Source organism: Mesoplodon bidens (assembly GCF_964165515.1).
Source record: "Mesoplodon bidens genome assembly, chromosome: 4".
Taxonomy (NCBI): domain Eukaryota; kingdom Metazoa; phylum Chordata; class Mammalia; order Artiodactyla; family Ziphiidae; genus Mesoplodon; species Mesoplodon bidens.
The window spans coordinates 27,328,186-27,355,559 of record NC_138160.1 but is presented as its reverse complement, the minus strand read 5'-3'; the positions used below and the strand labels follow the sequence as shown (position 1 = coordinate 27,355,559).

Here is a 27,374-nt window from a genome sequence, read left to right as displayed (position 1 = left end):
CTCCTGTTGCGGAGCACAGGCTCTGGATGCGCAGGCTCAGCGGCCATGGCTCACGGGCCTAGCCGCTCTGCGGCATGTGGGATCTTCCCGGACCGGGCACGAACCTGTGTCCCTTGCATCGGCAGGCGGACTCTCAACCACTGTGCCACCAGGGAAGCCCTTTTCTTTATTATTGATCTTTAAATGTTTTACCTGTTTTCTCTTCTCTTCCTCTTAAGGCATCCTGTTTATTTACTGTGAATGATCTTTCTAATTTAGTCTTTTCTGAAATTAACTTTTTCCTGAGTTTTAATAACCAATTTCTGAATTTTTCTAATTTCTGTTGATATCATTCATATTTTGTGTCATTTTCCTGATGTATTTTAACTCATTTTGAGGTATTATAATTTTCATTGGTTCCCTAGGTATGTCTTTCTGGTGTGCTTTTGTTGTCTCTAGGGATTGTATTTTCTCCTCATGCTCTTTTTTTCTTATGATAACTTTGTATGGGATTTGACCTAGATTGTCTTCTGTTGCCCATGTTTACATGAAATTACCTTTCCTGTTTTAGAAGGGCGATGCAGGTCAGGGTAGCTTTTCTAACTGTGCTTATTCTCTAGACCTCCTTCCTCTGTTTTTGAGTGTGAAGAAATACGGCGGTTTGCTTTCTGAGATCTGGTTCTGCCACTCTCAGCCACCTTTATCTGGACCTTCTTTATTTTGATCTCTGTTGTTCTTATCTTGCTCAGTTTCGATTCTGTTCCCAGTAGCTTCTCCTCAGTGTGGGGCATTGGCTGATCATTTTTGAAAGTGAAAATCGATTCAGGTTTCAGGGTCCGTTATCCAGTCGGTCCTCTGGGCTTCCCTGTTGATTATGAGGCCGAGGGTGAGGGTGTCAGGGTGGGTGTGTGTCTTAGGGGTATCAGAGGCCCTGATGCTTCCCTCTACCCTCCTTGTACAGATTCCGATACCAAATTGGTCTTGTTGCTGTTAGTAGTTTACTCCTGCTCATTCGTACCTTCTGGGGGTTGTGAGGGTACTTTCACACCTAGTTTTGTTGTAGATGTTTACCGTGGTTTTTCTATACTAGTTGGTCTGGGTTGTATGTGTGTGGTGTTAGTGGTGGGGAAGGGGAAATGGGTGGGATATGAGGAAATTAAAAAACTATGTTGGGGAGTTCCCTGGTGGCCTAGTGGTTAGGATTCTGGGCTTTCACTGCCGTGGTCCAGGTTCAGTCCCTGGTCTGGGAACTGAGATTCCTGCAAGCTGTATGGTGCGGCCAAAAAAACAAACTGTGTCACTGTTGTGTTATCTTGCCTGAATCTGCTGGGAGAGCCCACAGTGGTTTTTAGTTTGTATGTAGTCTCATTAAATTATGAGTCTTTTGCTTTATAGCTTCTGTATTTAGCCTCATATTCACTCTCTGATTAAAACAGTATATTTAGCTCTTTTAATGGGTTTTTATTTTCCTTTCTTGCTTTTAAATTTATGTATGATGACTCTGGAATTTTATTTTGTTGTGAAGGATTTTGTTGCAAGGAATCCAGCTATTTTTATCCCCCCCTAAAATATTTAGCCAGTTTTTCCAAAATCAGCTATTGTATAATCTGTGTTTTCTGTAACTGACTTAGAATGCCCCTTTGAATTTTCTTTGAATTCAGAATCTGTCATCTTTATTCCAGTGGTTTGGCTGTCCATGGAAGAGGAGACACTTTTAATTATAGTAGTTTTTTTGATGATGTTGTAATAGGGCTAGTCCCCCACTTATTATGCTTTTTCAAAATCTGGTTATTTTTACATGTTTATCCTACCAAATGGACTTTAGAATAATTTTTTTCAGGTTAAACAATTATTTTGAGATCACCGTTGAAATTATATTACATTTATAAACTAGCTGGAGGCGAGTTGAGATTTTTACTGTTGTCATCGTATCCCAGAATAAGCTAAACCTCCCCATTTGTTTGAGTTATTGGTTTTATGTCCCTTAATAGAATTTTGTAATTCATTTAGGTCTTTTAAAAAGTAAATAATTAATTAATTAATTTTCTGGCTGTGTTGTGTCTTCGTTGCTGCGTGCAGGCTTTCTCTGGTTGCGGCGAGCAGGGGCTACTCTTCGTTGCAGTGCACGGGCTTCTTATTGTGGTGGCTTCTCGTTGCAGAGCATGGGCTCTAGGCACGTGGGCTTCAGTAGTTGTGGCTCGTGGGCTCTAGGCGTGAGGGCTCAGTAGTTGTGGCACACTGGCTTAGTTGCTCCGCGGCATGTGGGATCTTCCCGGATCAGGGCTCGAACCCATGTCCCCTGCATTGGCAGGCGGATTCTTTTTTTTTTTTTTTGTGGTACGTGGGCCTCTCACTGTTGTGGCCTCTCCTGTTGCGGAGCACAGGCTCCGGACGCGCAGGCTCAGCAGCCATGGCTGACAGGCCCAGCCGCTCCGTGGCATGTGGGATCTTCCCAGAACAGGGCTCGAACCCGTGTCCGCTGCATCGGCAGGCGGACCCTCAACCACTGTGCCACCAGGGAAGCCCTCTTTTAGGTCTTGCCAGTCCTTGCCAAAGTTAAATGTATTTTTAGTTACTATTGTGTTGCCTCTTATAATATGTTTTAAGTGGTTATTATTTATAAATAAGAAAGCTCTTGTTTTGGTGGATGATTTCTGATAGCCAACTTTACTGAATTCTAATATTTTAACAGTTTTTAAATTGTTGTGTTTGTGCTTACAAGTACCTAGATATATCTGTGCACACTATGATATATTTGTTTCTTCTATTTATACCTCTTTAAAAATTTTTTTGTCTAATTGTACTGGCTTGTACCTCTAGAATATTGTTATCCAACAATAACAGCAGTGAACATCATTTTTGTGTGTATTCCTGAATCTAATGGGAATGATTCTGGAGTTTTTCCATGAAGAGTTTGAAGCAGGCTTTTAAAAAAGTATGTCTTTCACAGGATTTGTGTGTGTGTGTGTGTGTGTGTCCTACTGATATAATGAACTACATTCTACATTTACATTTATAGATTTCTTAATTCCAAATCATTCATGCATTCCTGGAGTTAACATCACTTAGACTTGGTATTTTCTTTATTGTACTATTGGATTCATTGGCTACATTTAATTAGGATTTTATTTATAAATTTGTTTTGTCCATTTTCATTGTATTCTGAGCATTTTTCAAGTTCATCAAGTTCATCTTCAATGGCACTGACTTGTATTCTGCAATCTGATTTGACTTGATGCTTATATGGCTTTGGTTTCGTAAGGTGGTCTCCTCAGGTTCTTTTTAGTTCTACTAGATCCACATTAATCTCATTTGATTTTCTTATCTCTTCTTTGATCTTGTGCTTCTTAGAAGCCACATTCTCTTTGAGTGCATTGAGAATATGAATCAGTTTGTGTTTATGATTTTCTTTTGATTCCTAAGGTAGTTGTCCAAATTATTTTTTTTATCTGCCTTTTGCATACTATGTTTCAACACCCTCCCCCACCTTTCCCGGCTTGGTATTCACGAGAAGGGCCCTTGCTGAGCCTGTTTAATGGGGAAGGTGGGGTTCTCCTGAAGCCTGCCATTTGGTCAGTAATGGATACTTCAGAGCTCTGTGTTTAAGCATCATTCAGCTCCTCCCTTAGGATGAGAGAGGAAAGTTGGATACCAGATGATTTTAATCTTTATTCAGATCTACTCAGCTGCTTTGGGGGGATCGAGAAGAAGGCTGTGATCGGTGCTTGGTGTGGCTTTTACGGGGTTGGGTGAGCAGAGGCTGCTGAACTCTGAATGGATCAGTTGAGCCCTTTGGTTTCAGGAACATATGTGGTAGGGGCTCCCCTCAGATCAGACCATTCCTTCCCTGTTAACTCCTCTGACCTGCTGAGGCCGACCAGGTGCCTGGGAAAATCAAAATGAGCCTCCCCTTTAACTTCACCTTCCCTACCATTCTGAGGAGTGGAAATGGCTCTGATTCTGGGTGCTTCCTGCTTTTTCTGGGGCTTACCTTCTGTAATTCCCTTTCTTCAAGTTGAGGGTTTTGGTGACATTCTGATATTCTTCACAACTCTCATTTCATACCATCTTTGCTTTCTCACATTCAGAGAGAATTGTATCCCATTTCATTGTTCTCCTTCAGTTTGGTCTCAGGTTTTATTTATTGTACCTGGTATGTAGCCTTCAACGTTCATAGAATGGGTTTGTGGCTATTTCTTTCTTTTTAAAAAATTTTTATTTATTTATTTATTTTTGGCTGTGTTGGGTCTTCATTGCTGTAGGTGGGCTTTCTCTAGTTGCGGCGAGTGGGGGCTACTCTTCATTGTGGTGCACAGGCTTCTCATTGCGGTGGCTTCTCTTGTTGCAGAGCACGGGCTCTAGGCGCGTGGGCTTCCGTAGTTGCGGCACGTGGGCTCAGTAGTTGTGGCGCACGGACTTAGTTGCTCCGCAGCATGTGGGATCTTCCGGACCAGGGCTCGAACCCGTGTCCCCTGCATTGGCAGGCGGGTTCTTAATCACTGTGCCACTAGGGAAGTCCCTGTGGCTATTTCTATAGTGTATTAAAACTCTCCCCCAGGAAAAAGTTCTACCCAAGTGTAGCAGTGGACTGAGCCAATCAGAATCTTAATTTTTGGAGGATATATGGAAAATTAGGCAGGCAGCAGCCTGTATGTCCAGAGAAATTCTGTGACATAGAATGGGGCTAAAATTATAGCAAAATAGCATTCATCGGTTTCTAAGTAAAGGTGTGAGGAATTGGGGATAAGGCTGCCAGCTAGTGGAGGGAGGAGAAGCGGGTCTGCAGAAACAGACCCACAAACAGCAGTGGAGCCCTGCCAGTGGGGGGCACTGAGTGACAACCCATGAGACCCCGAGTTCCTCCCGTCGCTGAGGCCTGGTCATATACTGAGTTCTGTTCTGGGGTTTCTGTGAGATGCCGTTTTGCCTTCTTCCCTTGGGCTACTCTAGTTTGGCGTCTGCATCTGAAAACCAAAACAGCCTAAAATAGATGCTTTTTATTTCACTCTGTGAAATAAGATCCCAGATCATCCAAGTATTTGCGGGGAGGGAGTGGTGAATGGGTAGGGATTTTAGGAAAAATGAAGAATGTATTCATTTTGAAGAATGAGAGAAAAAAACTGACAAGGAAACAATTGCCAAGTAGCATCCAGAGTCCAGTTGAGGTCGGAAGCCATGAATTTATAGCAAATCACTATGAGTAGTTGTGAGATTTTTCTTTAGGAATAGGCACGTAGGCACCAAGAGGCTGGCTGGTTGGAAGGATCCTGGATTACACGGGGCGAGGGAGCCGTGTGCCTATGGGCTGGAGGGCAATTGTTGTCCTCTACCGTGGGGTCTAGTCTAAATAGAGAAGGGAAGGAAACACGGGTGGGGATTCTGAAGCGGAGAAAATTGCCAGTTGCCTAGGGATTGGAGGGCCTGTTGAAATTGAAGCAGAACCAGGAGGAAGGGGAGTAAGCTCCAGAAGGTCAGGAGCTGGTAAAGGCTTGAGATGTTTGATCTTAAGATCTCAGAGGTGGAATGGGTTTGGATTGTGTCAGATCCTGGGTGTGGCCATGGAAGAAGAGTGGTTGACTTCTTTTGCCTTTGTCCCTCTCACCCATTTAGGTGATCACCATTTCTTAGCTTGATGGTTTAAAAGGTTATTCTATAGATGCAGAACTAAACAAACAAAAAAACAAGTAGTAAACAGTGTTTATTTTTTTAAAATTACTTAAAAAAGGTTGTTTATAGAGACGTGGATTTATATAACTTGGCGACAACATTTTAAAAATGTACAGGCTATTTCATATTATTGCACTTACTCTTTAATAATATATAAGGCATTTTATTTTACATAAATAAAGGATAATGTATAATATCATACAACAGGTGTGGTGCCAACTAAAAGTCAACCCTAAAATTAAATGAGCTGTGTAATGGGACAATAGAAATGAAACCCAGCCTACTTCAACCTTCACGGTATATGCTTGTAACTACGATTTACATGTTATAACACAGTTACCATCATAGCTTATTGTGGATGACGGACCAGTTTAAAAACCAAAACAATGCAAGTTTTAGTAGGACAATACCATTAGTGTTCATGTCAGGAAGTTTGGGAGTTTATTAGAGTAATTAGAAATACTAGTCATGCCTTGAACACTGACGACAAATAAATAGCTTCCTATCTTAGGGTCAAAGTGTAGCTTTTGCTTCCTCCCTTCAATTCCAATTGTCAAATTCCAAGGGAACCCTTCTGGCAAGGTCCACTGGAAATGGCTGATGACGTGAATATAGTCCAGTGACCAGAGGGCTACCCTTGCAGTCTTCAGCTAAGGGGATTAGGAACTCTTAGAAGGAGACCCTTCCGCTGCTTCAGAAACTCCTGTCTGTCACACAGGGCTGTGCATTTCTAGGTAGGCACAGCTGGAAGAGTGGAGGCAAAAAATCGTTTTCAGTGTTGACTTAAAGTGTCTCTCATCATTTAGGCAAGAAAGCAGAAGCCACAAAGCTGACCCCAGAGACTTAAAAACAATCTAGCATGCACCTTGCACTGACTGCCTATAGTATCCTACTTGGAACTGTAGTAGTGAAAAGTAGAAGCTAAATTAATCAGGTCTTTCTAGCTAACTCCTGAACTACATTCTCTTTTGTATAACCTGTTTAAAAATGAGAAATCTCGGCTCACACCAGCCAGATATTTCACTCCCATCTGAGAACCTCTCTGGGCCAGCTCCACAGAGGTTTACTGGGATTAGTCACTCAGAAATAGGTTAATTAAAGAAATCGCCGACATAAAACCTTAGCGTCACCATGCACGCAGGTATGCAACCTCACCCGTATTCCCAGGACTCAGCTGGCCTGCACCACCGAGGATGTGGCTTGTAACTATGCAGTTCTGCTCCTTTACCTTGAAAGACTGACTCACCCTCGTTTTCCACCTTCTTATTATGTTTCGGTAAATGACGCTGACGAGCATTTGGGTTTCAAGAAAAGAAGGTACAGTACGAGGGAGAAGAGCCAGTTTTGTGACGAGGAAGAGCACGTGGAATGGGAACAGTTACTGAGAAGAAGCTTGTGCTTCAGAAGGAGGGCAGCTGGGACGAGTGTCACAAGCAAGCGTGAGTCACAACAGTGTTCTGCTGGGAAACATTTTTGGCAAAAGGAAGAATTTGCAAAACAGGAAAACAAAAAGAGCAAAAACTTCAGTCACTGCAGAGCTATGCCATTACACCCAGGTCAGGAAAATAGATCCAGTGCTTAGAAATGTTACATTTCTTAAGCTTGTTGAGAAGAGAAAGGGGAAAAAAAAATCAGCCAAAGAAAAGAAAGTCCCCTAAAAGGATTATTTTAAGTTCCTCTGTTGGGATTATAAATCCAAGGACACTAAAAAGATAATTGATTTCTAAAACTTTAAATTAGTGGTTGGATCTATAAAATATAGAAATGGAAACTCAGTGACAATGATATTTTTGCCTGCTCTTTTGTTGACCAGTCTTGAATTCAAATATTTATTCAAGACAAGTTCCAAACTAGACACAAGGTGCTTTCAGAGCTGGAACTTTCTGCTCATTCTAAGCAGCAAAGTTCACAGCTATTTAGTACAGTTTATCACAACTGCATTCCCGTAAAATTGCCTTATGACGTACACTTTTCGATCGTGATCAACACTTCACGGTGATCAATAACCACCGAGTTAGTTAAACTATGCAGCCATACGTTGCACATTACACTCACTAAAAATACCACTTTCTGTATTTTGCTTTTTCATTTTTGGATAATTCCTGAGCTCAGCCTAACCATTAGGTCATAATTGATTTTCTTTTTTCAAGTCTCATTTTCTTTTCAGGATAACATACAGACCTCCTTCCACTGAGTGCGCCTAAAAGCATTCTGTCATTTACTTACTTACAAAATTATATAAAACTGTAGTCCTTTTTAGTTGTGACACTTGTGTTGCCCCTCAGACTTTGTTAGCCTCCCTAGTTGCCAGGATGGAGTGTGTTGGGAGAGGTGGCCAGAAGGATGCGGAGGTCTCACTAAACGTTTCAAGTGACGAAGGGCATGCCGCATCTTGTGTCCCCATCAGGAAACATAGAAGGTGTCTGGGGTCAGGCACTGGAACGGAAGGAACCCTCCTGGCCTAGGTGATCCAGGCAGAGTTCAGCTCCATTGCTGCTGCTTCATGTGTGAGTAAAAAACTGGAGAGTTGTCTGTTTTATCGTCCTTGCCACACCAGCGCTTCTGTGTTGTTTCAGGAACCCATTGTTTAGAGAAGTCATTCTGATTTGCTAAAGAAAGAAGGGAACTGAGAAAAGGAGATTCTGATTAATAAAAAATGTGACAAGCGCAACTAGTGTCACTACCAGTGCTTGTTGCATGAAGAATTCCTGTGCTTTCTAATTACTAACTGCACAGGTCCCTCTGGGACAGACTTCATAATATTCCAGGCATCGAAGTGCATGAGCCCAACCAGGGATTTCCCATTAATGGCAAGAATTTCATCTCCAGCTTCTATGGTTCCCGCTTGCTCAGCAGCACCACCTGAGAGAATAAACACAGAATAACAGTTTGGTACTTTCACAATATCCAGAATAAAGTCCAGGTAAATGAAAAACTTAAGTGAGAAATATCTCTAAACCATGTGCCTGTATTCTTCGGAGGGGGAAATTTTTCTTAAACAAGACGCACAAAGCAAATACCCCAACAAAGAAATTTGACTACATAAAAAATTCAAATCTGTAACCCCTCTTTCCCCAAAACATAAGCAACTGACTACGGGAAGATATTTTCATTGTATTTAGTCGACAAATAAAATGAAACATTAGGGTTAATATCTAGCCAAGCTAAAGAACTCCAAATCAATAAAGAACACACCAAAAAAATCCAAATGGCCAATAAAACAAGTTCAACTTCTACTCGTTAACAAATATAGTCTGATATATCCACATGCTGAGAATGTGATTACCTGCTCAGCAATGACTGTGGAGATTACTTAAATTATCACTTACACAAAATTTACACTTACACAGATTTCTACACTACAGCTCTGGGTATGTTAGAGCAAGATTATGAGCTTTGGAAAAAACACAAGTTTACGCCCTTTTCTATTTACTTTCTTGCACATGCACATCTAAAACAATCGTATTGATGAAACACACACTGGCTGTGCAGGCATCTTTTCATCTTACGGAAGAAAGGACATTAAAAGAGAAAAATTCCCAAGTTTGAAAATAATTTCCTCAGAAATCTTTTAATTAGATCTCAAAACACTGAGCAGATAAATCTACTTCGTTCCAAAGTCCTGAAAATCACTGTTTAATATTATTTGATATCAATACACATGTAATTATAGTTGATTATAAAGATTGAAAATAAAAAAATATAGCTGGAAGAAAGTTCAAATGCAACCCACTCAAGGACAAAAACATTTTATGTTGTTAATGACAGAGGCAGATGCTGTCATCGGAAAAGAGGTGAGCCTTCACCGTTACCAGTCCTACAGTGGGAGCAAAGAGACTGATTCAGTCCCCGTCAGTGCTTTCTCAAGATACACATTTTTGGAAGTACCAAAGCACTGTTGTGTGACATGCCCAATTATACTGCGTTAGCATATTTCCCGTTCTAGGAATATTACCAAAGGCCTCAAGCAGATTTGTGAAATGAAAGAATTTTCTTGAGTGTTCATCTGGGTCTGAGGAGGTGGGCTTCCCACCAACCCAAGCAGGAGGCTGTGAGTTAGGGGAAAGCACGTTGAATACCTGCAGGCAGTCAGACTGGCTTGGGCTCAAGTATGTGACTTCAAGCAAGTTACAGGTGTCCTGAAACCTCAGTTTTCTCATCTGCAAAATGGTGTTAGCCTGTCTCGTTCCCTCACTAGGTTATTACAGGGATCTAATGAGATGAAGCAGATGAAAGTCCTTGATGAACCACTCAGTACTGTTCAGACCAAAGGTAGTGCCAACTTTTGGACTTCTTATACACGAGAGAGAAATAAACTTTTCTTTAAACCATTGTTATTTGGGGTTTTCTATTACGTGGGGCCAAGGAGAATCCTAACTAATTTGATCAGGCTATGTCTGTCTCCATTTATTGAGGTTTTAAGAAAAATTTAGAACACTTTTATCTTTTTTCCAAAAAGGTCTTGCATAGTTTTCCTGTGACACACTCTTAGGTTCCTTACGGTCGTTACTGTGAATTGGTATCATACAACACTGAATCTGCGTTTAGCCTTTTTTCCCCGTTCAGCCCTGTTTTTGAGCTGGTCCCGGTTAATGGATATAGCACTAACTTGCTTCTTGAATTGCTATATAGTTTTTCTTTTTATGGATGTAATACATTTTACTCATCATTTTGCTACAGATAGAAATTTAAACTGTTTTATAGCTTCCATTTTAGCAAGCACTGCCAAATTTTTCCCCAGAGAGAGGAACCATTGTTTATACTCCTGCCAGCAAGTATGAGTGTTCTCCTTTCCCTACGTCTTGCCAACACATCATATTATGAGATTTCTTACTTATGGCCAACCTGATTTTAAAAAGATGATTCCTAATAGTTATAATTTTCACCCAATAACTAATATAAGTTTGAGTGACCTTCCCTATATTTCTTGACCATTTAGGTTTTAACTTTTTCTATTTTCTGTTCATTTCCTTTACCCAGATTTTCTCTTTATTTAGTATTTTTCTTTTTTTCTCAGCCACGCTGTGTGGCTTGTGGGATCTTAGTTCACTAACCAGGGATTGAACCCGTGCCCCCTGCAGTGGAAGCATGGAGTCCCAACCACTGGACCGCCAGGGAAGTCCCAAGTATTTTTCTTATTGAATTATAGTTCTTTATATATCCTGGAATTAGCCTTTTGTTGATTAAATACATTGTAAATATCTTGTAGTCAGTCACTTCGATTTTATTTATGATATAATTTTTTGCCATATAGAAGTTAAACATTTTACATATGTATTCTTTCACGATGTGTTTTTGTGAAATTTTTTGCCATATAGAAGTTAAACATTTTATATATATATATATATATATATATATATATATATATATATTCTTTCATGATGTGTATTGTGTTGTAGAATCTTCCCTATAGGGTTTTTAAATAATGGTTATTGCTGATATATAGGAAATTCTATTGATTTTTTTTTTTTTGTATGTTGATTGTGAATTCAGCGATCTTGGTGAGCTATTTATATTGGCTTCACATTTGATTCTCTTAGATTTTTTCAGTCAGGAAGAACATACAGTTTGCCAATAATGATGAATTGTATTCCTATATTTCCAGTCTTTATACCTCTTATCTTTTTCTTGTCTTATTGTATTAACTGATATTCTTGGTAAAATGTTGAATACAAAAACATCCTAAAAGCAGCCCAAACATAGTAAAAAAAAAAAAAATTTTTTTTAAAAGCAGCCCAGATATTAGTAGTGACAGTGTTCTACCTGGATGGCTGCCGCTTCACACAAGAGGTTACAAATAACTGTTTACTGCATTTTTTTCATCAGTAAAATCCCTGACCTTCCAGAGAGCTTTAGGGAAATATGATACTAAATTCACTTATTATTCAAAGAATTTTTTTGTATTAGATTGATGCAAGAAATTGAAGATTGCTATACTGCTTTCGGTGTTTGAGCTAAAAGGCACAGGAAACCAAGATAAACAGAAAACCTGTACCTGTACTTAAAGTTGTAAGTATGAAATAAAGGTAAGATGATGAAATCTTTGGGCAGAGCTCTAAGCCTCTACGGAGAAACTAGATTTACCAGTCTCCAAAAAGAGTGAAGGGGAGGGATCTGTATAATATTCAGAAATCCTTGAATGCCTTTTCCCAAGAGTAAATCTGCAGGCCTGCACACAAGGGCACTGGAAATGCTCCTCTGTGGAGCAGGTGCTTCTTTCTATCAATTCTTCCTCTCTATCCATTTATATAGTTTGATGGATTTCTAGCCAGATGCTAGAGACAAAGGCCAGGAAGTTACCCAGGACATTGTCCTTGCTCTGCTGGAAGGAGATCTGGGGGATGCTTATCTCCCATGGGGCTACTTCTCCACTTCAGTGCTGCAGATTCCATGGGATTCCTGGGCCTGGCCTCCCAGTCTCCACCTGGGCTGCTGCTTTAGCCACCTTCAGCTTCTGGTTGTTTGGCTCACAGGCCAGAAAATCCTTTTTAAGCCGTGAGCTTCTTGGCCTGCAGAGGCTGCGTGTCCTGTGACTGATGACAGTGGCGGTGACTCCGGCACCTTTCACTGTGTGTCCTAAACACCTCCATCTTGCTGTTTTAGGCTCAGTCCTCTGAAGGTTATTCTGTTTCCCGGCATTCATGCTGCCAGTCTGATTGTCCTGCCTTTGTGAGCAAGCTGCAAACTTTCTGTGTGCTTTTTAAGTTCTTTATATTTTGAAACTTTATTGTGATACATCAAGGTTTGGGTTTCTATAAAATTCATCCTGTTTTGCCCTTGATGAGAATTTTCAGCCTGAATACTCGTATTGTTTTTCAATAGTCATGACTTCTCCATATATTTCCTTTCTCGCATTCTTTTTTTTTTTTTCTTTTTCTGGCACTCCTCATCGCTCATCACCCTTTTGTAATTTTTATCTCTTTTTTCCCTTGTGCTGCAGTTTTTATGGTTTCTTCTTTCTTGATTTTTATAAATTCTCTCTTTGTAAGGATTTAGTATACTTCTTAATTCTATTTATTAATTTAAAAATATATTTGACTGCCTTTTTGCTAATGGGCTTCTCTGGGTGTGTGTATCTGTTGTAACATATCTGCCTGTTTCTTTTGAATACCCTCTTGTCTTGTTTCATGGCTAATATTCCTGCCTTAATTTTTTAATGGACTTTCTTGTTTATTGTGTCTGTTGGCGATTTCCTCATGTACTTTGTACACTTTGTTTTAGAGCCCTGGCTTCAGAGTGCTCTTATAGTCAAACAGTTTCATGCTTGCCTTAGCTTGGCTTTCTGTGTCCTACTGCTGTCCAGTTAACATGTATAGGGTTTTCCCTTTACCCTGGTACCATGAGTCTAGATATCACACACAGCAGAGGCCTGGCTTCTGATTTACGCCTGTCCTATGCTTGCCCCAGGGACCATGAGCAAACAGCATGTTTCTGGCTGCCACCCATTTACAGTCTGAGTGTGTGCTAGACTGGAAGAAAGTAGACGGGAGCCGTAGATATCATTGGACTAGTTGGCAGATACGAAATCTCTTTATACACTTGAAAAATTCATTTTATGATATTGGACAGTTGCCAAAAATCTCTTCCGCTGAATTATATTAACAGTATCAGTATATATGTATAAATATATATTGAATATATGAAACAGTATTATGTAATATAAAATATTACATATAATAGGATATATAATCAGCATATATGTGTATATATAAATATATCATTAGTATAATTATATTGTTAATGTAATTGCTCAGCTCAGGGACCCGAAGAGATAATTCTGAGAACTGTCCAAGATCATAAAATGCATTATTTAAGTTCTTGAAGAGACCTCATATCTACCAACTATTTCAATGATATCTACTGCTCCCATATTACTTTCTTGAAATCCAGTATTTGCAGTTTTAAGTGAATATGACCTTGACCAATGTTAAGTACCCCTGACTGGCAATTCTGATGGCATTACTTAGCTTGCTGTGTTCACATCCATAACAGCTAATCGTAAGTAAGAACACGAAGACAGGAGCATGGAGTTAGGGGATACAGTACTGAGGTTGGGGGCACAGTCTCTGGAGCCTGGGTTCAAGCCTGATTCTGCCACTTAATCTGTGTGACCTTAGGTGCCTGTATAACTCCCCTGTGGCTCAGTTTCTTCTTTGTAAGACAGGGATGATAATAATAGTACCCATCCTATAGAACTGTCATGTGGATGACATGAGTTAAAACGTGTAAAATGCTCACAACAGGGCTGACACACAGTAAACCCTGTATATCACAGAGCATTAAACACATTGCAGATTTTTTAAAACAAATTTGATTTCCAGATGGAAGGCACTGACATACACACAGAGAAAACTGGTACTAGGCAGCAGAACATTACCTTTGTACACTCTTTTAATGAACAGGGGCCCATCTCCAGACATAGACGATTTCCCTCCATCCAGACTCAGTCCCAGCCCAGCCGAGGTCTTCAGCACTTCAACACACAGAGCCTCGTGTGCACCTGTGCTTCTCCCTGCAGCGACAGTGTTCGTAAAGATGATGATGACAGGGAACCGCAGCCCCTCCTGCCTGGTGCCCCCAAGTGTGTTCCCCAGGCACCCTCGGGTCCCGTCTACCTTGAAGTGCTGATAACGACATTTGAGACCAACTTTAGGGTTGCCCTCTCAAATCTAGAGCTGTGCTCCTGCTGTCCCTTGCCCCCCTAAGCACCTTCTGCAAGCACAGAGAAGGCATTTATGCCCAAGCAGAAATCCCCAGAAGCCAAACTGCTCTTGTCAACCCCAGATAGTCCGGTGCACATCTCAGTGAAGACTGAAGTCACGCTTGGGGAATCAGATTTGATTTCCTGCCAACCTTGGCAGCCGACGGCAGCAGAGCATCACAGCCTGGTACTGACAACCTGCAACACCCAAATGCCAGGCCTCGCATGAGACCTAGAGCTTCCTTCCTTCCCCTTCTGCTCCTGTGAGGGGTACCCCTGCCTCTGGTTGTCTGTCTGCATCACACACTAGCTGCCTTCGTTGCCATCTCCTGGCTCCACTGTGGGGAGAGCGTTTCCTTGGTGATGCCTGCTTCATAGCAACGAGCCTGTGCCTCCTTTGTGTGCTAGTGTGGAGAGGCTGGGCTGGGGTCCATCTTGGGGGTCTGAGTAGGGATTGCAAACTTGCCTTTTGTTTCCCTTACTTGCTCGCTGTATCAGTGAAGGATGTCTGAGTCCAGTGGAAAGGGCACTTAATTGCTTGGGAGGCAGGGGAAGGACCACAAACAGATTAAACTGTCCACGTGGGGTTGAGGCCAAGCCAGAATCCCTGCCTTTGAATGTAACAGCCAGTCCATTCTTGTGGTTTAAAGAAGGCCACTCCACATGGTCTGAAAGAAACTTACTAGCAGTGGGAGCAGCACCGTTTTTCAGTAGGTCATTTTACTTACAGTTAAACGGGAAAACGGGCCCATACTGGAATCACCTGGGGAACCTTAAGAAGACATGGATGCTGGTCCCCCATCCCACCACCCACACCCCTCAGAGTTTGACTTAATTGAGCTGGAGGATTTCCTAGGGATCAGGATTTTTAAAAGCTTCCCAGGTGCCTCTAACACCAAGCCTACTGCACCAGGCCGACTGCACCAAGCCGACTGCACCAGGCCGACTGCACCAGGCCGACTGCACCAAGCCCCAAGTGGGCTGCTCTCAATGCATGCTAAGGCATAATTGCATAGGATCTGCTACAGCCCCGGGCAGGGGGATCTTAAGGAATAGGAATACGAAGAAATAAGTTTAAGCCCTGAATGTGCTTGCAATCTGATAACTTTGTAGAGGTTGGTTCAAAGCCAGATGCCCTGAAGGTGCCACAGGAACACTTAATGATTATAAATTTCGGGATACTCTTCCATATCTGAGTTCCTGAGTCTTAAAAACTATGAAAGCTGTTAGGACTAAGTGCCCAGTGGTTTCCTTTGACAGGTTACGTTTCCAGGATCCCACTGAAAATACACCAAACAGGGAATTCCCTGTCAGTGCTGTGGTTAAGACTCAGCGCTTTCACTGCCAGGGCCTGGGGTTCAACCCCTGATCGGGGAACTAAGATCTCACAAGCCATGTGGTCCGCCCCACCCCAAAAAAAAGAGAAGAAAAAAAAATACACCAAACAGTTGAGACAGTGCAAGGGCAAAGGTGAGCATGACAAGGTCTGATAAATAAGGTATTTCCCTGTCCTGGGAAGGGCTTTAGCTTTCTAGAAGAATGAGAGCAAGACAACAGAGCAGAGGGGAGACTGAGAACCCCCCCGACACTGTGGAGGCATCTGGACAGGAAGAGTTTCTCATTTGTTCAATGGAATCAATGCCATTCTCAGCAAAGTCATTACAAATAGCTCAGGCCCCTGCTGGTTGTGGAACTGGTACCTTACCTGTTCCAGGCTCCAGGGGGCTGGTCTTTCTGGACAGCGAGCCCTTCCCATTGGCCACGGGAGGCTCCTGCCTGATGGAGGGCCTGGGCCGCTCACTCCCTTTCTTGATGACCACGAGGACGTCTTTGTACAGCTGTGCCTGGTGCAGAAACTTCAGGACATCCCCGTGGGCTAAGCCAGCCAATGAGGCGCCGTTGACTGACAGAAGGAAATCCCCTCGGCTCACGGTCCCTTCCTGAGAAGCTGCCCCCTGAGAAAACACCCTGTGGATCTGGGACAGGAGAGGACAAAAGCCAAGTTCATTTATGGCCTCCAGTAAAAGCAAAAGGGCAAATTTGTAGTAAAGGAACTATCTAATGGCAAGTTTTCTAAATCATACACACACTTGGTTTATCAAAAACGTTCCGTGTGGGCTTCCCTGGTGGCGCAGTGGTTGAGAGTCCGCCTGCCAATGCAGGGGACACGGGTTCGTGCCCCGGTCCGGGAAGATCCCACATGCCGCGAAGCGGCTGGGCCCGTGAGCCATGGCCGCTGAGCCTGCGCGTCCGGAGCCTGTGCTCCGCAGCGGGAGAGGCCACAACAGTGAGAGGCCCGCGTACCGCAAAAAACCCCATAAAAACAAAACATTCTGTGTGAGGAATGGGGTTAAAAGTGTCAGTACCAGCACCTCAACACATTTTTACTCCATTCTTGCTAGCATCTCAGATGTGTCTGGCACTCCACGGGGCCATAAGAGTAGGAAGATGAACAGGACTGGGTTTCGTCCAAGGAAGGTGGCCTCCCTAGTGATTTCAAAGGCCTTTGAGTGATATAAAATTTTAAGTTTTTGATTTTGAGAAAAGTGATTTATAAGCAAATGCAAGTTTTGGTCCGTTAGTTCTAATGTCCTTCCAATGCTTAAACCAATAAAATGTTTAAGTGAATATGAGGATATAGGCAACTGTGTTTATATGTATCATCATCTTAAAGGTCACTCGCTATGTGTTAAAAGTGCGTCTCTTAATGCAAATCAAAACTACAATGAGGTATCACCTCACACCAGTCAGAATGGCCATCATCAAAAAATCTACAAACAGTAAATGCTGGAGAGGGTGTGGAGAAAAGGGCACCCTCTTGCACTGTTGTTGGGAATGTAAATTGATACAGCCACTATGGAGAACAGTATGGAGGTTCCTTAAAAAACTAAAAATAGAATTACCATACAACCCAGCAATCCCACTACTGGGCATGTACCCTGAGAAAACCATAATTCAAAAAGAGTCACGTACCACAATGTTCATTGCAGCTCTATTTACAATAGCCAGGACATGGAAATTACCTAAGTGTCCATCAGCAGATGAATGGATAAAGAAGATGTGGCACATATATACAATGGAATATTACCCAGCCATAAAAAGAAACGAAATTGAGTCATTTGTAGTGAGGTGGATGGACCTAGAGTGTGTCATACAGAGTGAATTAAGTCAGAAAGAGAAAAACAAATACCGTATGCTAACACATATATATGGAATCTAAAAAAAAAGTTCTGAAGAACCTAGGGGCAGGACAGGAATAAAGATGGAGACATAGAAAATGGACTTGAGGACATGGGGAGGGGAAGGGTAAGCTGGGACGAAGTGAGAGAGTGGCATGGGCATATGTACACTACCAAATGTAAAATAGATAGCTAGTGGGAAGTAGCCGCATAGCACAGGGAGATCAGCTCGGTGCTTTGTGTCCACCTAGAGGGGTGGGATAGGGAGGGTGGGAGGGAGGGAGACGCAAGAGGGGGGAGATATGGGGATATATGCATACGTATAGCTGATTCACTTTGTTATAAACCAGAAACTAACACACCACAGTAAAGCAATTATACTCCAATAAAGATGTTAAAAAAACAAAAACACTGTGTCTCTTTGTCAATGATAACATTATGTACTACTTTTTTCCCCACTTTTCTATTTTTGTTTTGGTGGCAGGGAACAGACACCAGCATTCTTTGAACCCACTGACATGAATTCTGTCCTGATCAAATTCTGAGGCTGCTTCAGGAGTGACTCTTCCGACAGCATCTCGACATTGTCACTTACCACAATTGATTTTGGCTCCACATCTGTCCCTCCTGCCACACTGAATCCCAGACCTGAGCCTTCTTTTTTATTCAAGACTATGAAGTAAATATCTTCTTTATTCTAGTGAAAAGAAACAGAAACAAGTATATTCCTTGTGCCAGAGTAAGGAAGTTCTGATGTCAATCCTCCCACAGTATTGCAGAGCCTGTCACCAGTAACCCCAGTGGTTCTTTAGGCACTTCCACACAATACTGGAAGCGGAGGGGCCATCTTGAATATCTTGCATTCCTCCTGGGTGGTGCTTATGTGGAGTTTTGAGGGTCCATCCTGTAGCTCTAGAACCACCAAGAAGGTCCCATGAACCAGGATCATGGCAGGGGCACGGGACACTTTAGAAGTCATTCTCAGCACCAGACTGTGTGTTCCCAAATCTGATCATAGCACATAATTCAATCATGAAGGGACTTTACAATTTTCTAAGTCTACAATTGAGCAAAGCCCATGTTGTCAGCAGGAGAGAGAAGTATAGGTGCCAAGAGACAGGACAAGAGCACATCGAGGCCGTAAGTTTTACGTCCCCACCTTCCACCATGTTCAGCTTATTGGATTTTCAGTGCAATTAATGAACTGGTAGTCATAAAACACAAAGTGTGCTGAAAAATAGACAGTACATTAAAACAATTTGTCAGCTCATGTTGAGACTAGAACATTCTTAGTAGGGTCCTAGGGTTAAGTAACAAAAGGCTGTCCTGTGTTCCAAGCATCAATCAAAAGATTGATGCTTGGAATAAAAGCATTTAACTAGATGCTTAAAAAGATTTTAAAATGAAAAAAATTAGCTGGGCTAATCTGAATTTGGACTTCCTTCACACACATGCTAGATAAGATTCAGCCTCATTTTAAAGACCTGCATTGCTAGGTTTCCCATGAAGTCATTTATAATCCATCAATTCAAGGTGTTCTCAAACACGGTGATAGAAAAAGAATCTAATAATAACCCTCCAGGATTGCTTTGACAGAGAAAGTGAAAATGTTGGAAGAGAAAACCAACTCTGTATTGTGCTGGGGAAAGAAACCAATATTTAAAATAAACAGTGTTTAGTCCTATTAGTTAAGTCCTAAAGAGTAATCCCAAGCATTTTACACCTCTCTAAAGAAGTTCATTCAAACCAAAGCTCCATGTGCTAACACTAGAATATCCTGCAGAATTTTGGGGGGCTGGGATTTTGACTTCATGGGCAAGTCCAAGTATATATATGCTCAGACACTGTTCACTGGAGAGAAGAATGATGACTATGCTTTCTCACAAGAACAGGAACATGTGGTCTAGGAAGTGATCTCTCTGTAGCTTCTGGGAAGTTTGATGCTGAAACAAATACCTGTTAGATATTTAAATGCCTTATTGGAGCAAAGACAGTATTTGAAAATGAGACTCTCCTGCCTTCTAGGACATACCACCAAAATTCTAATTTATTCAAATTCTTTTTCCAGTTGTGTTTGAGGATACAAGTCTGCTGGAGGCTGATTGCCAGGCCAAGTGTTGCCTCTTTGAGAAACTTAATTAGCACAGCATCAGGGAAGCTAGAAGCACCTCAAGAGCTCTCCAAGGTTTGGGCATGTTGAAGTCACAAGACCAGGGCTGTTTCCTGACTTTCTCTAACCTCTCACAGCACCTCCAGAGGTCACAGGAAGTCACTGTGTGTAGGGCCATTTTCAACACCTACAGACCATACTCTTTGGAAAAAAGCAAGGCAGGAAACTTCTGAAGATGGCAGAGAGAGGAGATCTCTACTCACAGATCCTTTCTGAAATTAACTGAAGACAATAAGAAAAAAGAGATAAAAGAAAGCTGCATTCTGATCAAAGTAGGAATAATCTTCAACACCTGCTGGTGGTGAATATGGAACCAGGCTGAGGGGGTGAGGGAGGCCCAGAAGATGACCCCAGCGTGGCACTCAGCGCCCTGTTCACACAAAAAGTCTCCGCTTTGTCTGCGGTGCCTGACAGTGTGCCTCTCACTTGTGAGGCTGATTGAGGCTTTTTGGTTTTCACCTCATGTCTAAAACTGTAAAATGTCTGGAGCAAAAAGCCTGGCAAAGTGTGAACCCACTGAGCCATCTTGACTCAAAATGCCAGAGTAAGGTTTTCATGCTTTGTAACAGAAGGAGGAAGGGAGAGGGTGAAATAGTCCCTCGTCCTGAAAGTAGAAAACGCAGTACGTCTCAAGGTGTTTCCTAACTTCACAGACCCAAACCAGGGCCCGAGAATCCAAAGGCAGTGGAAGCTAAAAGGAACTGGTCTCTATTCCATCCCGTCTCCTCTCCATTCTGGCTCATTCCTTATTAGATGCCAATGTCACAGCCCTTCTGGATAATATTAGAATTTCTGGAACAGTGTTCTCGAGTGATATCCGTGACCCAGGTACATTACCACTCAAGAGAAACTGTTCACGTTTGCTTTTCTTCTCTGGACAGAAAATATTCATATATTAGGGTTCAAATCTCAGTGAACAGTTCTGAGAAATTAATGTGCTTCCGGGTTAGATATGGACCATGGTTTCTTTTGTTGTTGTTTATTGTCACATCCAATTTACTGAAAAACTTTACTTGTAATGACTCATCAGCTTCTTGGAAGCTCTTACACTTAGGGCTGGGGTAGTGCTACACAGCCGTTAAGTCTCATTTCCCCAGCAGGTGGCTCCCTTGACAGGTAGTTTATGTCCAGTTAGGTGGACAAAGGTACTTGAGCCCTTCCCCGACAGTTCAAGGATGCCTCGTCCTATTCGGAGGACTCACTGCAGACAAACTCCAGGTGCGGGGGGTGGGTAGGGAAGATGGTACCTCGTCGCTGCTGGGGAATTAAAACACCAATCTGGCACCTAAAAATTCAAGACGACCAAGCTACAAGCAAGTGAGACAGAGGCCAGGCTGAGCTGTAGGACTCGCTACACAGCCCTCGGAGAAGGGCCCTCCCAGGCCCTCTGAGCCCGTGGCACGCGCCTGAGCACTGAGGTGGCGGCGGTCCCGTCTTCCTGTGTTTTTTGTATTTCACTCACCTCTGATTGTGCTTTCGCGTCCTGAATGAGAGCTAGGACAGTAGATTTTGACCCCGCTGATGACAAAACAGACTGCAGTCTTTGCTGATCCCCCGCTGAGACCAGGAGCTGATGCAAACTAAATAATATAAAGATATTTGAAGAACATTAAAGAAAAAAGCAATTTCTCCGTTTTGCTAGGATGCATTTACAATGATCTCCTTTCCACCACACTGCAGGTATTTTCTGATTTTCACACTCTCTTTTGGTCGTAACTCCCACTCCAAACTGCTGGAAGAATTCTGAATGTTGAACAGGAATTTCTTTCACTGCCGATAGCAGTGGGAATTCCTATGGATTTTGGGATCCCTCCAAGATGCTAGGAGACCAATGCCAGAGTTTAACAGATAATTTCAGACATATTAAATATGCTATAGGCTCCAGCGAAATATTTTAAAACATATTAGAAATTTCCCATTTGACTCCAGTCACCCTCAAAGGCCCCGATTCTCCCATGAGTGTCGGCTTTCCCTGTCCAACCACCTCTCTCTCTCTCTCTCTCTCTCTCCTCTCCTCTCCTCTCTCTCTCTCTCTCTCTCTCTCTCTCTCTCTCTCTCTCTCTCTCTCTCTCTCTCTCGGCACTTTTGTATAAGTGCCCTAGCCTATAGAAGCCTCTCTTTAGAGCAATATTTTGGCAAACACTCTTCCCTGCAGGCACTGTATTTTCCCAATAATGATAATAAAACCAAAATTGGAGGCTGGAATAGAAAAGGGACGTTAGTGGAATTTATTCAGTGAAATCTGAATAAAGTCTGTTGTTTAGCTAATAGTGTCGTTCCAACGTTAACTTCTTACTTTTGACAAATGGACCGTGGTTACGTAAGATGTTGACATCCGAAGCAGCTGGGTAACGGGTACAGGGGAAGTCTGCACTATCTTTGCAACTTTTCTATAAATCTAAAACCAGTCCATCCAAAAAAAAGTTTAATTACATAAAAGGGCAGGGGTGGATACTTACTTAACTGACCAACTTTTTCCGGAAGGCAGATCCTGGGGGGTCTCACCCACATCGTGGGCTGAACTGGGTGCCCCAGGCTCAGTGGCTTTAGGGCTGCCTCCCCCTGGACAGGCCCTGTCCACCCCCTTCACGGGCCATGAAATGGCAGTGGACCCGTGGAGGCCTCCAGCAGGGGAGCCAAGTGACCTCCGGGGGACGATTTCCAGCTCGGTTTTGAAGAGCACAGCAGTCGGCCCAGCCGAGAAGTCCTCGCTGCAGAGCTTGTCGAGGTCAGGCATGCTCAGGGCTCTCAGCTCCTGGAGCTTCGAGCGGGACAAAGGTGAGGCCTGGGTGTGACGCACCGAGGACTTGTTTCTCTTGGCGGGAGAGGCTGGGGTCACCGTTGGGGTGGGGATTCCCGAAGGACCAAGTGATCGCTTCGGGTCTGAGTCAGTGCCCTTGTTACCAGCCTCCACCGGGCTCTGCCGGGAGGCTGTCAGAATCATGCTGGATGGGGACTTGGTCATCGGGGGGATGAGGGTGCTGCCTTCACCTTGGCTTTCACTGCAGGAACTCAGGCTGCGTCTCAGCGACCTTGCTGCTGGGTCACTGGAGTGGCCGAGGTTCCCGGAAGCCACGCTGCCTGAAGACCGCCTCACAATGGGAGGCTTGGAGCTTACCGACAGAAAGGGGGAGGCCCCGGACTTGGCCATGGGCCGGTCAGAATTGGCCAGGTTCTCAAAAGACTTGATCCTTTGCTTCACAGAGAAAAATGAGGTAGATTCATGGGGCCAGTTCTGCTCAGAGTAGTAATATCTCCTGGTGACTTTGATTTTGTCTGTGAGTAGGCAGCCTGTTTCCTGCACTGATAGGACATCCCCTTCGTCTGTTGTTGGAAGGTTCCTCGAGGTCTCCAGCAGGGGCTTTACGCTATACACGCCCTGTCCATTCACCAGGCTGAGAACACTGCCTCTGGACGCCTTGGCCTCGAGAAGGCCCCCACTGGTGGCAGGGATCTGGCTGTCCCGGGGGGCGCGCCCTGGGCTGTGTAGGGCATGACCCTCCCGGCCGAAATGGCTGGAGAACTGGGCCGGCATGGAGTAGGTCCTGGTTGCTGGCCTTGGCGTGAAGTAGGGATGCTCACCCAGCGCCGGGCCCACTGTCGTGCCGTTCCTGGGCATCCCCAGGGAGTCTGCCCTGTGGTCTGACTTTCCCTGGCAGGGATCTGCCTTTTCAGCCCGCAGCTGCGGGGAGGAGGAGGAAGTCTGTTTCGCCCTGCTGACAGATTGCTGCGCTCCCTGCTCCACCTGGGAGGCCCGAGACGTGCGTGAGAATGGGTGATTTGGGGATGAGTCCACTGACTGGTGACAGAACCTGAATTCACTCTTCTCCTGACAGGTGCTCTGGGCCAGGAACCCTCCCTGTCTGTCACTTTCACCTGGCTTGTCACCATACGCATTCTTGGGCGTCCTTTCAGAAGAGATCTCAATAATTTTCAGCTGGTTGGTCCTTTCGAGGGGCTCACCAGCAATTATTTTGCTTCTTTTGTCACCAGTCCCTCCGGCCTGGGAGGCTTCTGCTGCTGAGTCCGTTTGGCTGGACGGGGGCTGCTCGCCGTCCCCGGTAGGGGGGACCTCCCGCTTGCTGGCCGCTGTGGGCGCGCCACTCCTTGGTGCCATGGGACTCACCAGCCAAGGGGACGCAGGGGGAGCCTTGCTCTCTGGACCCCACTTCGGAGATCTGGGGGCAGCCGGGCAGCCTCGGTCAGGTTCTGAGTGCACAGCCGGGTGGAGCCTACTACACGCACCTTGCTCAGGAAGGGTCTTAGGGGAGGTCAAGGGCGAAATGAACATCCTGATGCTGGTGTCGGATGCCGAGGGCTTCAGGGAGCCTGGGGTCCCCTGGGGCAGCTTGCCCTCCACACACGGGGGAGGCTGGGGGGCGGCTGCGGCACTTCTCTCCGGTTCTTCATGGTCACCTGTGTGGAACCGGTGTGATGCCACCTTAGAAAGCATTTTGTGGGAGGACTGGGGTGACACGAGGGCTTTCCTGTGCTCTGTCGCCCCGGCCTTCCCCGGGTGAGTGGCTGGGGCCTCGGAGCTGACTTTGCTTTTGCTTTTGATGCTCAGTCTCTTCAGCTTAGGACCGGCTTTGGGTTTCTGACAGGTACTCAGAAGGGTTTCCATGGAACTTTTCTTAGGCAGGTCTTTATTCTCAAGACTCAGCCGAGGAGGGGGGCTATCCCGTACAGCCACCCCCTTCTTGTGGCTGGAGCTCAGCGCCTGATCCTTGGGGTCGGGCCTTCTGGCCGGCATCGTGGGTTGTTCCGTTTCACTTTTGCTCTGGGGATGCGTCCCTTGGTTGCTTTTATTTATCTCTTTAAACCAGGCCATGATGGGCCGCCTGGAGATGGGTTTCGACTTTGGCAGCAAGTCGTCTGGGTCTTGAACTTCGGAGATGTGCAGCTTTGCCAGAGCCAGGTCTCTGTTCTCGGGGACGCACGCCCTGAGGGCGCCCCGGTTTCCAGTGGCGTGAACATTTCTTTCCTGTTCTTCAGGCGGGGTCTTGTCATCCAGCCAGTCATGCTCCAAACCATTCACCATGTTAGGAGAGCTGAGGGTGCCCGGGGAGCCGGGGACAGGCCTGGGGCTGGGCGGAGGCTGGGCGGCTTCCCCGGGGTCCTCGGCAGCCCGTGCAGCCTCGGACGTCTCCGGCTCCCGAGAGCTCGCGTCCGAGGGAAGAGGCAGCCGTGGAGGGGCCGGGGCTGCTGGGCCCAAGGCTCCCGGCGCGGAGGCGGCGGCGTCCCCGGCGTCGCCCCCCGCGTCGCCCCCCGCCTGGCTTAGGGCTCCGTGCTTCGGTGGCCGGGCTTTGGCGAAGGCAGGGCAGGCGGCCCCCTGGGCAGGAGCGCTGGCTGCGGGTGGATCGGGGGGGCCATTCGTGGCACAGATTTCAACCTGCTCTTCCTCAGACTCCGTCGTGTCTCCCTTGTGAGAAGCCCCACGAGGACGAGGACGAAGACGAGGACGGGACCAGCTGTCCCTGGCGGGAGCTCGTGGGGCTTCAGTGAGCGACTCGGGGTCCGAAGACGAGTCCTCGGCATCTCCGTACATGGACGAGAGGGACGGCTCCGTGCTGTCGCCCAGGCCCGACAGCGACGTACTGTCTTCGTGGAGGCTGCTGAGGTTTCTAGAGTAGCTGCTCAGAAAGCTTTTGTTCACAGTAAAATGTCTGTCGGGATTGATGGAATCCAAAACCGAAGGCTGGTGGGCCCACTGGGGGCAAGGGGCTGGACCGGCAGCCGCGGGCCTCCTCGGGCCGGGGGCCTGGCTCCCCGAGTCCGGGTCCGGCTCGGCCCGCTGCGGCCCCGGGGCAGCGCGCTCCCGGCTCAGCCGGGCCCCTTTCCCGGGAGGCGGAAGCCTTGCTCCAGAAGCATCCAGCTCCTCCAGGAGCCTGTCGATGTCAGTCACGGGGCTGCTCCCGCTGCCCCCGGGGCAGCCGGGCCCCGAGGCACCGCCACACCCCTCCGGGGCCTTGTCACTCGGTGACGGCAGGGAGGGGCCGGCCCGCAGCGCCCCTGCAGACCCAGAGTCTGTTCCTTGGGGCAGAGCCGACCCCCCGCAGTTTCCAGGCACGAGGGTTCCCGTGGTTTGCAGAGCCTCGCTGTGGTGACCCGGAACCCCCTGTCTCTTCTCCAGGGTCGTGAGGTCTCGTGACAGCACGGCAGTGGCCGGAGATGCCCCCTCGGCCGCGGGTCCCGCTCCGCTGTGGGCAGCGGCCTTCCGGGTGGCGCGGGGCGAGCTGGCTTCTGGGGCCGCTCCGGGCTCGCTGAGGTCAGGATGAGCTGTAGCCATGGTCCCCGGGGATGCACTGTCCTCAGACTCAGGCACCCTGGGTGACTCTGTCTCTCCGGGGTCCTCGGGTCGCCTCGCTGGCCCTGCGTGCGCTGAGGTCTTGCTGGGGTCAGGGTGCACCGCCCCCTTCTGCCCTGGGGAAGGGAGGGGGCCTGGGGAGCCGTGGGGTCCTGTGTGGAGAAGGTAAACAGAAAGTGGGTGGCGGGGGACATACGGGGGGGGAGGTGAGAAAATAGAAAACCTCTCAATTAAAAACGTGGAAAACTGTAAACAGCCTCAAGTTTTTGGTCGTTTTTAGAAAGACATCCCACAGCCTAAATGTAGGCTTGTTTTTGTCTCTACAATTACAGAGTGCTCACATCTAACAAATACCACCAAGCTTTAGAGGCTCGAAAATAACTCAGACTGGACGGCAGAAGGAACCTCTGCTTCTGCCCTTTTTGGTTGTTTGTAAGAATGGGGGACACCAGAAATCCTTCACTTGGGTTTCTGTGCACCATCTGCCCTCTGATGGCAAACCCCACAGGAGTCGGGCCGTTGTTCTATTTGATTCTGCAGACCTCTCAGTCCCTGGCTGATCACGTCGGGGTTTAGCCCCATGCCGTGGGTTGTGAGCCACAGAGTAAAGTAAAACAGTCCAAGAAAGGTACTTGAGGGCCTTACTGCTTTGTGCAGGAGAGGAGGCTAATTGGGGAAAACACATGGAATGCTCCAGACAGATGGAAGCCTGTCCTGAGCTCCAGTGTGTCCTGACCAGGTTCGGGGGTGTGGGTGACCTAGGAGGTAAGATTATCCCGGGGAGCTGTGACAGGAGGGTCCGGACCTGAGTGGGGTTCTGGAGGGATAGTTTGATCAGAGACCGAAGGGAAGGACGGTGAGGAAGGAAAGGGAGTCAAAGCAGAGAAGCAAGAAAAAGCATGGAATCTCCAAGGTGCAGGGAAAGATGACACCTGCCTAGAGACAGTGGGAAGTAAAGTCATTCCATGAGGTGGGTTCTGGACAGCCACTCTGTCCTGGAGGCTCCTCCTCAGAAGGCCTGCATATGCGTGAGTTAAGCTGTCCACCTGTGGCACATGGCATCTTACAATAGATGGGGAAACTGGCATGATAAAGAACATTAGATTTGCATTTTCTTACGAACTCTGGGTCTGAGCTTGGAGAGAAAACCTCAGTCACAATGAAAGCCCTTGCTTTGAAAAGTGTATCTCCCCCAAATGGTACATTCACTCCACATCTCCCACGCAAATCATCTTAACTGCATATGCCTACCCCCTCCAAAGGGGGCGGTCAATAACTAAGAACTAATTATTAAGACTTAGCGCTGTGCTAAGAGTTTTTCATGCACTTAATTTTCCTCCCAGCACTGTGACCACCTGCACTGGAATAGTG

At 45.7% G+C, this 27,374-nt stretch overlaps 2 protein-coding genes across 2 annotated transcripts in view; one reads left to right on the top strand and one right to left on the bottom strand.

Moving 5' to 3' along the window:
* The window catches only part of GOLPH3 (golgi phosphoprotein 3), a 274,985-nt gene that overhangs the window by 59,963 nt on the left and 187,648 nt on the right, over positions 1–27,374 (top strand). The gene's annotated exons all lie outside the window — the stretch shown is intronic.
* PDZD2 (PDZ domain containing 2) overlaps positions 4,867–27,374 on the bottom strand; it is a gene marked incomplete at its 5' end in the record, with an annotated part of 246,289 nt that continues 223,781 nt past the window's right edge. Inside the window, 6 exons of the mRNA XM_081233372.1 lie at positions 4,867–8,508; positions 14,024–14,158; positions 16,053–16,323; positions 18,122–18,223; positions 21,159–21,276; positions 22,156–26,155. Coding sequence (XP_081089498.1) covers positions 8,327–8,508; positions 14,024–14,158; positions 16,053–16,323; positions 18,122–18,223; positions 21,159–21,276; positions 22,156–26,155 — 4,808 coding nt within the window. The 3' untranslated portion in view covers positions 4,867–8,326. The remainder of the gene's footprint in view (positions 8,509–14,023; positions 14,159–16,052; positions 16,324–18,121; positions 18,224–21,158; positions 21,277–22,155; positions 26,156–27,374) is intronic.